A 16,924-nucleotide genomic window follows, 5' to 3' on the forward strand; every position below is an offset into this window, starting at 1 on the left:
TTGAAACTGAAGTAATCTTTTTCTGACTACTTGAGTTTCTTTCAATCATGGGAATTGTTTACAAGGACCAGATTGATCATTTGTTCATAAATCAATGACAGAGTAATGGTTAAAGACAACCATACATTTACACCATTTTTTCTGAGCATACTTTAGGACAAAGGCAAGAATTGTAAATGATATTTTCCTGTACACTGCAAAAAATATTCCAACTACCGTGAACTCCTGTTAATCCAGAACTCATGCCTCCCGGACAATTACCCCTGGGAACATACCTTAATACAAAACCCCACATTGTGTACCTTTCATTGTTTTCAAGTTATGCTCTGGTAAAAAATACGGACGGGGAGACGGACAGAGCAGATGATGTCTATATCCCCCCACCCGCATATTATGCTGGGATATTACTACATATTCAGGATTCATTGATCTTACTAAACCCTCCTCTCGCCTTCTTGTGAGCCCAGTCCTTGACATCATGAGCACTAATCCATGCAATTAGGATACGATGACATGCATCAACCAAGTCAGCGAGTCTGACCACCCGATCCCAATAGTCACCTCTTACGACAAGCATACTTAGTGGAGGGTCAATAGTCCCTATGTCCCCCCTCTCCATCCCTGCTCCTTACCAAGGGATAGAACCATGAGAGAGTCACATAATGTCCCTGAACCCCTACCCACAGCCCTGGGGAACACTATCTAGCTATCATGTGAGGGTCGAGGGTCAAGGGTCAAGGGTCGAGATCCTGTAATGTCTCTTGTCCTACCCTGCTACTGAGGTGGGAATGTTATTACAGTTCTTAGCCTTGTCCCACATCCCCTCTCTTCCAGTCCCCCCCCCCCCCATCCCATCCCATCCCAAACGTCTCTCCCCTAGGAATAGAAACATTAGAGTGTCATGTAATAGCCCTGGCAACCAGATAACAGAAAGACGCTGGCCCCTCTGCCATTTCCTCTGATTTTATCTGCTTCTGGTGTGACTGTTTATATTCCTTTTATCTTTGTCTGTCTGCAGTAATTCTTTCACATGGTTGCAATATTTTGGCACTAACCTAAATTCAGAATGTGTCCTGAATTAAAACTAAACTCATAAAACCTGATGCAAAGAGATACACTTTCAGGCCAACCCCCAAACTTAATGCCATCTCACACTCACAAACTTAGGTTTCAAAGCTTCAAGAGCCAGATCTTTACCAAGATCCATGTTGGACTTGTTTTTACAAACAAGAGGTCGATATCACCTGACCCAGAAATAATCAGCTTCCTGGTGAGAGTCTCTTACCTTCCCCCTACATCTATTTGGGTAGGCAAGTGGTTGGTGTGTTTGCTTGTCACAAAGATAACCCAGATTTGAATCCTCATGTAGGTTAAGTGTATACATGGTGCCAGTTCACCACCAGTGCGGCTTGGCCACCACTGAAAACTGGGACAAATCACACCAGTGCGGCTTGGCCACCATTGCAAACTGGGACAAGTCTCACCAGTGCGGCTTGGCCACCATTGCAAACTGGGACAAGTCACACCAGTGCGGCTTGGCAACCATTGCAAACTGAGACAAGTCTCACCAGTGCGGCTTGGCCACCATTGCAAACTGGGACAAGTCACACCAGTGCGGCTTCGCCACCACTGAAAACTGGGACAAATCACACCAGTGCGGCTTGGCCACCATTGCAAACTGGGACAAGTCTCACCAGTGCAGCTTGGCCACCACTGAAAACTGGGACAAATCACACCAGTGCGGCTTGGCCACCATTGCAAACTGGGACAAGTCTCACCAGTGCGGCTTGGCCACCATTGCAAACTGGGACAAATCACACCAGTGTGGCTTGGCCACCATTGCAAACTGGGACAAATCACACCAGTGCGGCTTGGCCATCATTCAGACTCGGACAAATCACACCAGTGCAGCTTGGCCACCATTGCAAACTGGGACAAGTCACACCAGTGCAGCTACTATAAGTAAAGTAATCAGCAGTGCTCACGAGGAAGTGACAACCCCTCCGCTCCAGTTTAAAGAGTTTATATTTAGTAGAGGGTTCCCTTGCACGTCTCTTCTCCACGCAAGCCCACATTGATAAGGTGCCCCCGCCTGAGTTAAAGTCAACACATCTACATTACAATGCAAACTGTCACATTGATTACCAATGACCGAGCAGAAACACTCTTTCATCACAAGACAAAGTCAATCTCAATCTGGATACTTCTTATAGGTCACATTCTTTCATTCCAAAACAAAATACACTTTAACAAATTTGTCATGAACTTTTGGATTGTTTGCAACTGTTATTTTGTTTGAAGCAGACAATCTGACTAGTCTGCTGTGTTTCTTCTAATACCATGGGCAAGAGATTAAAGGCTATTCTATCACTCTCAGTAGAAATAAAGGCGGAGATAATGCCAATTTACACTCATTCACTCACTCACTCTGAGTTGAAAGAAGTGGTGGTAGCCTACATTCACACACATCCCATCTCCCAACCCGCTCCCCACCCCAGCCCAGCCCGCACCATCTTTAAACAACCTATCCAGCAAAACATTATTTCAATCTGGCAAAAAAAGGAGATTTTATCCTCTAATTCATGTTAATAATTGCAATAAGCTAACAAGCCATGCCACGCCCTGATTGGCTCCTGAGTTGTGAGCCATCAATGTACAGTAACAATCAAGAGGTCATTTAGTTCAATACCGGGGTGGACACAGGGTAGCTCAATTGGTCATCAGCCATCTTCTGTACCACTAAGTCCTCCATTCATCCCGACCCCGCCTCTATTTGAACAAAGCCCTTCATTTGGACAAATGTGACCTGTAAATGGACACCCGGTCTTATGTGAGTTTCAAACTAGGTAATTGAAACCCCACTATCTGACAACAATGTATGCTTGATGGACAATATACTGCTATTTTCCTTAAGACCTGTTTGGGCCGTGCAGTTAAAGGAGCAGCTCTCAGCCTGACTCAGTGAGTGTCCCACAGGCTATTATGGGTCATGAGCCATCTGGGTCATTATGAACTTAACATCATTACCTTTGCCATTTATCTTGATTAACTACAGTTTAAGGGTTATATTTACTAGTAATAGGGCAATTACAGATTATTAGATTTTAACCTCTGATAATCTTGGACCAAGTCAGTTTCCATAGAAGAATCTGAGGTAGCTGTGAAACTCCAGGTGAGAGGTGCTCTCCTTACAAAATGGTGTGCCTGGGATGAATAGTGTGTGTCATAAGAGCTGCTAATAGAGGATTGGGTGGTCAGGCGCTAGCTGTGTGTGTAATCATCATTGGTCACAAATTCGGTTTGTCTGGACCAGAGTCAAATATTTACAGAATTTTTATAAAGATGACATATTGCTGAGATTGGCCTAGCCCTGCGCTATGACTATGGAATTTATATTTATTAGGTTTTTTTTTACTAAAAGCCCAAGCAAGTCTAAGATTGGCCCAACGCATCTGTTACTTACTCTCGTTTGAAATAGTGGGCGGAATAGCAAAAAACAGATGAGTAATCAACCCTTGTCCTCTTTCTCCAGTACCATGTTTGTTGTGACAACAGACTTAATGGGGATTAGCTGGACACAATGTTTGTTTATTTGTTGTTAATTCCGAACTCAGCCATATTCCAGCTATATGACAGCAGTCTACATAATCAGGACCAGACAATCCAGTGATCGATAGTGTGAACATCAATCCGCAGCATCACGGTACAATGAGGCTCTATCAACCAGCAAGCCTGACAACAGTCCATTTGGTCGATGCCTACGATCAAGATTGGTTGCTGGGGACTATTCTAACCCAGAATCCCATATGCCATTATAAATGTAAGCCATTCTACTAGCTACACAATCTTGTGTTGTATCCTGTTGGTAACGTTTCAATACACAAAGTGAAAAATACAAACAATATCATTCCACAAAGCTGTGTCATTGTTGCTCATAAACTTGTATAAATGCCACTGAGGAAAAAAATGTTTGAGTTTTTTTTCAAAGCATCAATAGAGTTTTATGATGCATGATACAAAAATGAAGTGTTTAATGTTTCAACAAATAATTGTGATGTAACGAATGAATTATATATATGACATAACCAGGATATACGGGAGTATATCTCCCTCATGTCCTTGTCACACACAGTCACTAGTCTGTTGGTTGGAGGCCAATGAAAGCCCAGAGGGACGAGTTGTTTTCTACCAAAATCTAGCTCATTTACATGAACCACTAGAGCGAAATGAGTTGTGGACAAGTTTGTTTGATCAATGCTGTCTACCCTAGCATGTTCTGGTTTGATCAATGCTGTCTACCCTAGCATGTTCTGGTTTGATCAATGCTGTCTACCCTTGTATGTTCTGGTTTGATCAATGCTGTCTACCCTAGCATGTTCTGGTTTGATCAATGGTATCTACCCTGGCATGTTCTGGTTTGATCAATGCTGTCTACCCTAGCATGTTCTGGTTTGATCAATGCTGTCTACCCTTGTATGTTCTGGTTTGATCAATGCTGTCTACCCTAGCATGTTCTGGTTTGATCAATGGTATCTACCCTGGCATGTTCTGGTTTGATCAATGGTATCTACCCTGGCATGTTCTGGTTTGATCAATGCTGTCTACCCTAGCATGTTCTGGTTTGATCAATGGTGTCTACCCTAGCATGTTCTGGTTTGATCAATGGTATCTACCTTGGCATGTTCTGGTTTGATCAATGCTGTCTACCCTAGCATGTTCTGATTTGATCAATGGTATCTATCCTGGCATGTTCTGGTTTGATCAATGCTGTCTACCCTAGCATGTTCTGGTTTGATCAATGGTATCTACCCTGGCATGTTCTGGTTTGATCAATGCTGTCTACCCTAGCATGTTCTGGTTTGATCAATGGTATCTACCCTGGCATGTTCTGGTTTGATCAATGCTGTCTACCCTAGCATGTCTGTCGGGTAGCCAAGTGGTTAAAGTTTTCGCTTGCCACACTGAAGACCCGGGTTCGATTCCGACATGGGTACAATGTGTGAAGCCCATTTCTGAGGCCCCCGTCGTGATGTTGATGGAATATTGCTGCAAGCAGTGTGAAACCATACTCACTCACTCACTGGTTTGATCAATAATGAAGGAAGAATAGTAACTTAGGCTCTTTGTTTTTGTTTAATTGTTAACTGACCTGCTAACACAGAATTTCACAAATGAGTAATACTGTATTCGAGGGCAATAAGCACTCCTCTCTAATAAGCGCCCATGGTGCTATTTGCTGATATAGGGACATGTGAACAATCTCATGATCAATAAGCACCCTTCCAATTGATCAATGTTCAAAAGACTTATCTATTCATGAATAATACGTACTCGTGCATAATACTCATCGGAAATAGAATATCAACAAATCCATATTGAATTATGCAATTTAACCCTTTTGTTACACTATTTAAGTGTTCATTGTACATGGGAACTTATGTTTGTACTCTATTTTAGTCATTTTATTCAAAATTTCATTCCATAATGTTTACATTAATTTCTGCGAAATCGTGTCCCTGCGATACTTACAACTTCCGTTTACCTCGTTCCATAGAGCCCACTTTAACACATACCGCAACAGAGCCAACGCAAAGCAACAATGATCATATTTTTTCTCTTTCATTTTTAACGAGTATTCCCATCAAGTGAGTGTGTGAGTATGGTTTTAAGCCGCTTTTAGCAATATTCCAGCACTATCACGGTAGGGGACACCAGAAATGGGCTTCACACATTGTACCATGTCTTTGGCGTGACGAGCGAATGCTTTAACCACTAGACTACCTGACTGCCCCTACATATCAAGATAAATATATGTCACGGTTAACTTTCAATGAGAAAATAACTCAAAAAGTGAAAAACTATTTCCATTTGTGTAGTTTACATTTGCTTATATCACATGCTGTCACCGAAGCAATACAGAGAGGTAGCGATATGGTCGCTTTGATGTGTATATATATATATATATACACATATTGTTGTGCACCTCAAAGTCAACATAATAACAACAAACACTTTAATTTTACAAATGAGTAGCTGCAACAAAGAAGTGGTAATAAACATTAAATATATCATCGTTATCACAGAGGAATATAGGTAAGTGATATAAGGTAGTATTAAAAAAATCACGAACACAAAGCAACTATATTTCCTTTTCAACATGACCTGCTGTTTACCGGTACTTCCCTGTGTAACAGTGGCACAAGCAACCTTTTCTACTCATCGGTAATGTGGAGCTGCATTATCACAATAATAAGATATGGAAGTTAATACATCAAGCTATTTCTAATTTTGAGAGCACCATGGGCGCTTATTACGGTAAATTAAACTAATACATATTTTCTCTTTCCCCTGAGGGGGCGGTCGGGTAGCCTAGTGGTTAAAGCATTAGCTCGTCATGCCGAAGACCCGGGTTCGATTCCTGACATGGGTACAATGTGTGAAGCCCATTTCTGGTGTCCCCGCCGTGATATTGCTGGAATATTGCTAAAAGCGGCTTAAAACCATACTCACTCACTCACTCACTTTAGAAATACGTACTTACTACGCAGCTACTGTGGGAGACTAGTAACCAATAATGTTTTCTTCTTCTTTTTCTTTTTTTTTCTTTGTGTCAAATCATGACAATGATTGTAAGATATGTTTTCAAGAAATTATTTTATTTATAATTTTATTATAAAATCAACCATAAAGCCAACTCACTTTTTCTAAAGCTGCCTCAGTTGCCTCTGAGCCTAGAGACACCTGGGGATTGTTTTCTATGTAGTTATTCATATATCAGAGTTTTGTATTAAAACAACTGTATGGAAATTATTATCTCAAGAGAATAAATATTCCTAAGTTAGCCTGAGGTTTTAGTTTTACTGCAAAACAAACTGGATTTTATTTTACTTTAATCTCCATCTGGTGCACCATAAAATGTCTTGAAGATTTTGTATATCCTCACAACTCTTTATATACAGTATAACATCCTAACTTTACAAAACCTGCAAACCTGAATTAGTTTCTGCCAAAATAATCCAACACCTAAACATCCAAAAAACTAAATTTACATAATTCATGACACAAAAAAGGAGATCTAGATAATTAAATGATTTCCTCAGGTAGTAAATTCAATAGTTTTTGAAGTAAATAAATTTGTTTAACCTATATCAGTAACACATCAGTTTTCTATCTAAGACGGATTTCTAAACATAATGAAGGATAACCATCTGCTTGAAAGTTACCACATTTTAGAATCATTAAAATCTTATCCTATTAAAAATTCCTTCTGTTAAAAAATGTTGTTGTTTTTGATAAAAAATGCCTGTATAGCTTGGAAACATTGTGATGCTTGTGTCTGAGGAGTAAGCGATGCTTAAATCCGTAGGGTAAGTGATGCTTGAATCTGAAGGGTAAGCGATGCTTGAATCTGTAGGGTAAGCGATGCTTGAATCTGTAGGGTAAGTGATGCTTGAATCTGTAGGGTAAGCAATGTTTGAATCTGTAGGGTAAGTGATGCTTGAATCTGAAGGGTAAGCGATGCTTAAATCCGTAGGGTAAGTGATGCTTGAATCTGTAGAGTAAGTGATGCTTGAATCTGTAGGGTAAGCAATGTTTGAATCTGTAGGGTAAGCAATGTTTGAATCTGTAGGGTAAGCGATGCTTGATTCTGTAGGGTAAGCAATGCTTGATTCTGTAGGGTGAGCTATGCTTGATTCTGTAGGGTAAGCAATGTTTGAATCTCTAGGGTAAGCAATGCTTGAATCTGTAGGGTAAGCGATGCTTGAATCTGTAGGGTAAGCGATGCTTGAATCTGAAGGGTAAGCGATGCTTGAATCTGTAGGGTAAGCAATGCTTGTGTCTGTAGAGTAAGTGATGCTTGAATCTGTAGGGTAAGCAATGTTTGAATCTGTAGGGAAAGCGATGCTTGATTCTGTAGGGTAAGCGATGCTTGAATCTGTAGGGTAAGCGATGCTTGAATCTGTTGAGTAAGCAATGCTTGAATCTGTAGGGTAAGCAATGCTTGTGTCTGTAGAGTAAGTGATGCTTGATTCTGTAGGGTAAGTGATCTTGATTCTGTAGGGTAAGCAATGTTTGATTCTGTAGGGAAAGCGATGCTTGAATCTGTAGGGTAAGCGATGCTTGAATCTGTTGAGTAAGCAATGCTTGAATCTGTAGGGTAAGCAATGTTTGAATCTCTAGGGTAAGCAATGTTTGAATCTCTAGGGTAAGCGATGCTTGATTCTGTAGGGTAAGTGATGCTTGAATCTGTTGAGTAAGCAATGTTTGAACCTATAGGGTAAGTGATGCTTGATTCTGTAGGGTAAGTGATGCTTGATTCTGTAGGGTAAGCAATGTTTGAATCTGTAGGGTAAGCAATGCTTGAACCTATAGGGTAAGTGATGCTTGATTCTGTAGGGTAAGCGATGCTTGAATCTGTAGGGTAAGCAATGTTTGAATCTGTAGGGTAAGCAATGTTTGAATCTGTAGGGTAAGCAATGTTTGAATCTGTAGGGTAAGCGATGCTTGAATCTGTAGGGTAAGTGATGCTTGATTCTGTAGGGTAAGCAATGCTTGAATCTGTAGGGTAAGCGATGCTTGATTCTGTAGGGAAAGCAATGCTTGAATCTGTAAGGTAAGCAATGTTTGAATCTGTAGAGTAAGCAATGTTTGAATCTGTAGGGTAAGCAATGTTTGAATCTGTAGGGTAAGCAATGCTTGAATCTGTAGGGTAAGCAATGTTTGAATCTGTAGGGTAAGCAATGCTTGAATCTGTAGGGTAAGCAATGCTTGATTCTGTAGGGAAAGCAATGCTTGAATCTGTAAGGTAAGCAATGTTTGAATCTGTAGAGTAAGCAATGTTTGAATCTGTAGAGTAAGCAATGTTTGAATCTGTAGAGTAAGCAATGTTTGAATCTGTAGGGTAAGCAATGCTTGAATCTGTAGGGTAAGCAATGCTTGAATCTGTAGGGCAAGACACAAACAACATTGTCAGCAATGAAGGGTAAGCACATGAAGTAGGTCAGCTGAAGAAGCAGCAGCCATGTACAGGAACAGTGATATATACCTATGTTAGCCTGAGCGAAATCTCATCAGGTCAAGGGTCACACTCTCCGGGCACCTCAGTTTCAATGGCATGATAAGTTTGTGTCAGTCGATGTTGTTTATGTGTCAGTCATACCCTTTTTGACACCACCACCCCAAATAATTCCCCCCTAAACATGCCTATCCTAGACCTTTTCCCATCTCAAACATTTATTTTTATTTAATTTCGTCATTTTTTATTTATATTTTTTTCCATCAATGTATTGCATTCCTCAATTCATTAATCCAATCAAAACTTTTGTTCATTCACAACCCTCCCACTTGACACCATTTCCAGCATTATCTCCACCTTCCGACAGTTCACCACTCACCCACTCAGCCCCCACCCCTAAATCCTGCCACACAACCCCAACTGTGCAGGGTTCTTTACCCTGGGAACAAAATCTTACCCCCCATTTCCCCCTTCAATAACCCCATCCCCCCACCCCCAGATCATACACGCTCCTATGTAAACAAGCAACCCCACCCCCAAGCCTAAATGTGGGCCCTTTCCCCAGACCCTCCCCCACCCCACCTCTCTACTTCCCAAGTGCTCTACCCCTAATGAACCTGACCCCCACCCTTCTGCTGATAATCCCCACAACAAAATGCCCCCAGGCCCTGCTGTCTCCAGGCAGTGTGGCACTATCCAAGAATGCTGATACCACACTGGTTATATTACATACAGCTTTGTGCCTACCTGATTAAAGCATATTAAAAAGCTAAAAATATCCTTGACAGATCTGTGATCTTCCAAATGAAATTTGGGAGGCTGTTTGCAAGGGTCATTTGCAGAGATGATTCAATTACTAGATGCACTTATGACAGGGCTGGAGTCTGTGTTTATCTTGAAGGGATCACCAGTCTTTGGATACTCTGATAAATTAGGGTTCTACTGTCCAACCATCCCCAGCTAAAGCCCAACCCACTTTTCAATGATGTGAACATTACAATCATTCAACCAGAATCATGTAAAAAACCTGAAGACTTTGAAGTTTCATATCTTCATCATGTGATATAGTGTCTAATAACTAGGAGAGAAATTGATCGTCATGTAATTTCAAGATTTAAGTGTTTTCTAGTTGCCCTCGTTAGAATAACTAGTTTCATGTCAATGATCCAACATCTCAGTATCCTGCTGCACTGTAGATATTGAACAAACAAGCTTGGGATCGGGAATATTTTTAAGGATATTTTTTTCATGAAATTGAGTGTTCAGTCATCACAACAAAAATCTCCACAATTTTTTTTGACTGAAATGTTTTCCTGACTTCCTGTTGAAGTCACGTGAGTGAGTAAGTGGTTGAGTTGTTGAGTGAGTGAGTGAGTGAGCGAGCGAGGAGCGAGTGAGTTTTATGCCATTTTGAGCAGTATTTCAGGTAATATTAGGAGGAAAGCCAAAAGTGATGCACGTCGTAGATGTTGACCCCTTTGTTGAAACCCATGAACACTGGTGCTGACAAACCAGAATGGATTCGAATCCATCAAGTTTCTTGAACAATATACAGAAAATTTAAATCATGCACACATCAAGCTCTATGATATTTATTATTTGCACAAACACAATAAGCATTGAATAACACAATTTACACTGTGCCTTCACTAGAGGTGCGCGGTATTAACAGTATACAACGTTTCTCAAATACTAACAAGTATTTGTCACAGAAGTGACGAAATGTCCCCCGCCTGTATATACACCAAAATACCAAATATGAAGACAATCCTGCGATTAGTTCTTGAGATATCGCGGCAACACTGTTTTCCAACTCCAAAAGCAGATTTGCCTGCTGTGACCTTGAAAATAGGGTCAAGGTCACCAAAACCGATTGGTGTCTGCGGTGTCTGTATATACACCATAGTTCCAAATATTAAGACAATCCTGCGATTAGTTCTTGAGATATCGCGGCAACACTGTTTTCCAACTCCAAAAGCAGATTTACCTGCTGTGACCTTGAAAATGGGTTCAAGGTCACCAAAACTGACTGGTGTCTGCGGTGTCTGTATATACACCATAGTTCCAAATATGAAAACAATCCAGTGTTTAGTTCTTGAGATATCGCGGCAACTCTGTTTTCCAACTCCAAAAGCAGATTTGCCTGCTGTGACCTTGAAAATGGGGTCAAGGTCACCAAAACCGACTGGTGTCTGCGGTGTCTGTATATACACCATAGTTCCAAACATGAAGACAATCCTGCGATTAGTTCTTGAGATATTGCGGCAACACCGTTTTCCAACTCCAAAAGCAGATTTACCTGCTGTGACCTTGAAAATGGGGTCAAGGTCACCCAAACCGACTGGTGTCTGCGGTGTCTGTATATACACCATAGTTCCAAACATGAAGACAATCCTGCGATTAGTTCTTGAGATATCGCGGCAACACTGTTTTCCAACTCCAAAAGCAGATTTACCTGCTGTGACCTTGAAAATAGGGTCAAGGTCACCAAAACCGACTGGTGTCTGCGGTGTCTGTATATACACCATAGTTCCAAATATTAAGACAATCCAGTGATTAGTTCTTGAGATATCGCGGCAACACCGTTTTCCAACTCCAAAAGCAGATTTGCCTGCTGTGACCTTGAAAATGGGGTCAAGGTCACCAAAACCGACTGGTGTCTGCGGTGTCTGTATATACACCATAGTTCCAAACATGAAGACAATCCTGCGATTAGTTCTTGAGATATTGCGGCAACTCTGTTTTCCAACTCCAAAAGCAGATTTACCTGCTGTGACCTTGAAAATGGGGTCAAGGTCACCAAAACCGACTGGTGTCTGCGGTGTCTGTATATACACCATAGTTCCAAACATGAAGACAATCCTGCGATTAGTTCTTGAGATATCGCGGCAACTCTGTTTTCCAACTCCAAAAGCAGATTTGCCTGCTGTGACCTTGAAAATGGGGTCAAGGTCACCAAAACCGACTGGTGTCTGCGGTGTCTGTATATACACCATAGTTCCAAACATGAAGACAATCCTGCGATTAGTTCTTGAGATATTGCGGCAACACCGTTTTCCAACTCCAAAAGCAGATTTACCTGCTGTGACCTTGAAAATGGGCTAAAGGTCACCAAAACCGACTGGTGTCTGCGGTGTCTGTATATACACCATAGTTCCAAATATTAAGACAATCCTGCGATTAGTTCTTGAGATATCGCGGCAACACCGTTTTCCAACTCCAAAAGCAGATTTACCTGCTGTGACCTTGAAAATGGGTTCAAGGTCACCAAAACCGACTGGTGTCTGCGGAGTCTGTATATACACCATAGTTCCAAATATGAAAACAATCCAGTGTTTAGTTCTTGAGATATCGCGGCAACTCTGTTTTCCAACTCCAAAAGCAGATTTGCCTGCTGTGACCTTGAAAATGGGGTCAAGGTCACCAAAACCGACTGGTGTCTGCGGTGTCTGTATATACACCATAGTTCCAAACATGAAGACAATCCTGCGATTAGTTCTTGAGATATTGCGGCAACACCGTTTTCCAACTCCAAAAGCAGATTTACCTGCTGTGACCTTGAAAATGGGGTCAAGGTCACCAAAACCGACTGGTGTCTGCGGTGTCTGTATATACACCATAGTTCCAAACATGAAGACAATCCTGCGATTAGTTCTTGAGATATCGCGGCAACACCGTTTTCCAACTCAAAAAGCAGATTTACCTGCTGTGACCTTGAAAATGGGGTCAAGGTCACCAAAACCGACTGGTGTCTGCGGTGTCTGTATATTCACCATAGTTCCAAACATGAAGACAATCCTGCGATTAGTTCTTGAGATATCGCGGCAACACCGTTTTCCAACTCCAAAAGCAGATTTACCTGCTGTGACCTTGAAAATGGGCTAAAGGTCACCAAAACCGACTGGTGTCTGCGGAGTCTGTATATACACCCTAGTACCAAATAGGAAGACAATCCAGAGATTAGTTCTTGAGATATCGCGGCAACACCGTTTTCCAACTCCAAAAGCAGATATGCCTGCTGTGACCTTGAAAATGGGGTCAAGGTCACCAAAACCGACTGGTGTCTGCGGAGTCTGTATATACACCATAGTTCCAAATATGAAGACAATCCAGTGTTTAGTTCTTGAGATATTGCGGCAACAAACAGGTGGGACGTACGGACGTACGGACGTACGTACGGACGGTCGTGAATACTATATCCCCCGCTTCGCGCTTTCGCGCGGCGGGGGATAATGAATACGTATCACAGTATGTTTGGAAAATACCGTACTATTGTGTCTTGTTCAAAATCATGCGTTTTTTCATCTTGGGGGCAAAGTTTACAACAAGTCAATCGTGAAATTCAGAATTTAGCAACTGATCGCTGTGATTGAAATAGCGAAACTTTTCGCAACCAGCTCCCAGTATATAATGTGTCTATGAAGAAGCGTTCATCAAAATGGCAGATGACTATTATGAATGGGAAGAGGAGGTTGGATGTATATTTTTTCAGGTTCACAACAAATTACAGATGAAAGAACACATGCAATATCTTGTGGTACGTATCGAAATACATAAATACTTATTGCAATAAATTGCAATACAAAAGCCAATATCTATCACTAGCCTTTATCACCGCTCAGTCCTTGAACATGAATAAAATTAATTCATGTAAATATTCAGATGTAAGGCATTCCTAATTCAATTTCCTGAAAAAATAAATATTTTAAAGCCTTACCATAAAGGAAAAGATCAATAATGAACCATGTACACAGAAATAATCTGATGGCATATATACTGCTTCAAATAAATCGGGAATACTCATTATGGATAATCTTTGGTTATGACACCGAATATTCTGCTTTGGTATTTTGTATTGTCATCTTAACTTATCATTTATATGTTTATATAGTTTATACAATGTTGTTACATTTTTGCTTGGAATGTTGCACAATAAATATCTTGTGTCTTGCACAGCTCCATACTGGACAAAAGTACACAATGTACCCAGCCACTCACCTCCCACAATGCACCTCTAGAAAGGGGGAATAACAATGATGTCCTCATATATACCTTCCAACAATGTTACGAGAACAACAAGCCATGCAGACAATGTTACTAAATACAACAATGTGGGGAAATAAGTACATGAATGCCCCTCACCTGTGTCATACAATGTCAATATACACACATACATAAACGTTCATAATGCCTAAGTGTTGTACACACTACTGTTCTGTAGTAGCATGTACAAGCAACAAACATATCTTATCTCACAGCCTTATAGTCTGTCTCACAGTCCCAGAACAATAATATTTTCCCTTCCTCCCAGCCCCTACTAATGCCCAAGCTCTGAATGAAGCAAGTCTAGTTTCTCCCCAGGGGCTCCTTTTCATTAAAAGTAGTTGCTTGTTTTTATCAAACTTCATATTTTCAAATGACTGAGCCCTAGTCTACATGTGAAGTAAATCACAACAACAAGGAGTACACAAGCCCTGTGAGGAGTACACAAGCCCTGTGTGGAGTACACCAGCCCTGTGAGGAGTACACAAGCCCTGTGAGGAGTACACAAGCCCTGTGAGGAGCACACAAGCCCTGTGAGGAGTACACAAGCCCTGTGAGGAGCACACAAGCCCTGTGTGGAGTACACAAGCCCTGTGTGGAGTACACAAGCCCTGTGAGGAGTAAACAAGCCCTGTGAGGAGTACATAAGCCCTGTGAGGAGAACACAAGCCCCGTGAGGAGAACACATGCCCCGTGAGAAGTACACAAGCCCCGTGAGGAGTACACAAGCCCTGTGAGGAGTAAACAAGCCCTGTGAGGAGTACACAAACCCCATGAGGAGCACATAAACCCCGTGAGGAGCACACAAGCCCTGTAAGGAGTACACAAGCCTAGCCTAGTCCTTGGATGTGTAGTAATTCTGTCCTCCTAATAGGCAAGTCTAGATATGTGGAAAGTACAAGGACCCCAGTCTCTTATAGGGACAACTTGTTCTAATTATCTACATAATCTAGAAATTATGATTTTAACTAATAACTATTGCCCTAAAAACGTGTGCATGTCTAACACAAGCCATGTGAGGAGCTTCAGCAGGTGCCTCAAGCAAGCCTGTCCTGCTATATGTGATCTGTCACCTGTGAAGCATGTCCTCTACCATGCTACAGCCTACATGGTGCTAATTGACTACTTACCATGTAATATATGCCCCTGCTCCAGGCCACAAAGCTGCTGAATACATTGACGATGATCATATTCACCAGAAGCCCAAGGGCCTAACTACTTTATTCACCACATCTTTCTTACGAGTGAGTGAGTTGGGTTTAATGCCGCTTTTAACAGTATTCCAGTTATATCACAGCGTATCAGCTTAATGTGGGAGGAAAGCCCGAAGTGATGCAGGTCACAGACGTTTACCACTTCGATGATACCCACGAGCAAGAGTATGGTGCTATCAAACCTAGAAACATAATCAGGGCGAACCAGGATTTGAACCCACAATCATAGGTTTCTGGCGTGCCCAAAGAACGCAATTCTGCACAGCGCCTAATGCCCCCCTTTCACTACAACCACGAATATCCCGAATCGCCCCGAATCGGAAACTTTCGAAATTCGTGATGATCCGGCCAATTAGGGCTGGGACGAGTCCAAATTTACTACCAGGGTACCCACCCCCCTTGTTACCCGACCCTACCCGGGTACCCGCTAAAGGTGTCAAGAGATAGGTACAAAATGCCCGACTGGGAAATGTTTGACCGTACTGTCAAAATGTATTTAGATACTGGTATAAAATGATGTGGTCATGCATACACTGAAGTTGACTAAAGTTTTAACTTTATGCAAACATATAATGTCAGAAGGAATGTGTGCATAGTCGGAAAGAAATGTGAATATTTGTCACTTATAGTGTAACCATAGAGTTCTAGATAATTTTTGCCATTAAACAATATAATCACGTGACTAACCACGGGTCCAGGTAGTCCTGTGGGTACCCGGGTCCTACCCAGTACTCACCCAACCCGAGTACCTGAGTTACCCGTCCCAGCCCTACAGCCCAAAATGCAAACCTTCGTGGAGAATCGGTAGGAGGTATGAAGCAGTTACAACAAACGTACGACGGAGTTACGAAAACTTGTGGCTAATTGGGTTGAAAATTTGAAGAATGTCAGGAATGGGTTAAGAAACATGTACGAATTACAAGATTCATGGACGGATCATGCACAAATTGTAAGAATCACCTACAACAAAGTTATGAATATGCCGAATGCATGGATGAATGCAGGACGATCGCAACGAATAAGATACGACTAATACAGCATATTTACAAATAGTTTGCGAAAATCGGTACTTTTCCTGACACTTCGGCATGTTCTTGGGTCCTGAAAGACTGGCCAACCCATCATTTCCACCATGGAGGTTCAACGGAGAGCACGTGTTGCTCTGGTCCTGGGAATTGTGTTGTTCTTACTTAATTCTTACATGATTCGTAATTGACTTAGAGAATTCTGGACTGTTTAGGGATGTTTTCAGGTTGAGGACAAGAAATTTTGGGAGACAAGAATCGCGAAGAATAGCCAAGAATGCAAAAGAATCGATTACAAAGCTGTTACAAAACCTAAGAATTAATTACGAATGGATTACGATATAGCCACGAAATTGCAATTCAGGGACCCTTCCACGAAAGTTTTTAACAAACATAAACTTTCTCACCGATTCGACAAACTCTCGTACAACTGTATGAATGTTTGGGAATCAAATAAGATTGGGGGACCTGGAATTTTCTTTTTAAAAAATCTTTTCCCCCAAATACAAATATATATTTGTGAGATTTACAGCAAAATTCTTGTTCAGTGGACATACTGGATGCTCTGAAAATAATTTGTTGTGTCAATTCCAAAGAATGGTTTGGCGCCTCCTTCCAGAGAAAAA

General features: G+C 41.5%; 1 protein-coding gene across 1 annotated transcript; it reads right to left on the reverse strand.

Annotated features, from left to right (window-relative positions):
- Positions 1-2,716: 2,716 nt before the first annotated feature.
- Positions 2,717-15,249, reverse strand: LOC125384124 (mucin-5AC-like). Its single transcript, XM_048402554.1, has 2 exons — positions 15,190-15,249; positions 2,717-8,177 (listed from the first exon to the last, which is right to left on the reverse strand). Exons 1-2 carry the CDS (start codon positions 15,247-15,249, stop codon positions 7,239-7,241), a joined length of 999 nt encoding a protein of 332 aa, XP_048258511.1. The 3' UTR covers positions 2,717-7,238.
- Between the last annotated feature and the right edge of the window lie 1,675 nt (positions 15,250-16,924).

This window comes from Haliotis rufescens, unplaced genomic scaffold (assembly GCF_023055435.1).
Source record: "Haliotis rufescens isolate VD_foot unplaced genomic scaffold, xgHalRufe1.0.p SCAF_27, whole genome shotgun sequence".
Lineage (NCBI taxonomy): Eukaryota > Metazoa > Mollusca > Gastropoda > Lepetellida > Haliotidae > Haliotis > Haliotis rufescens.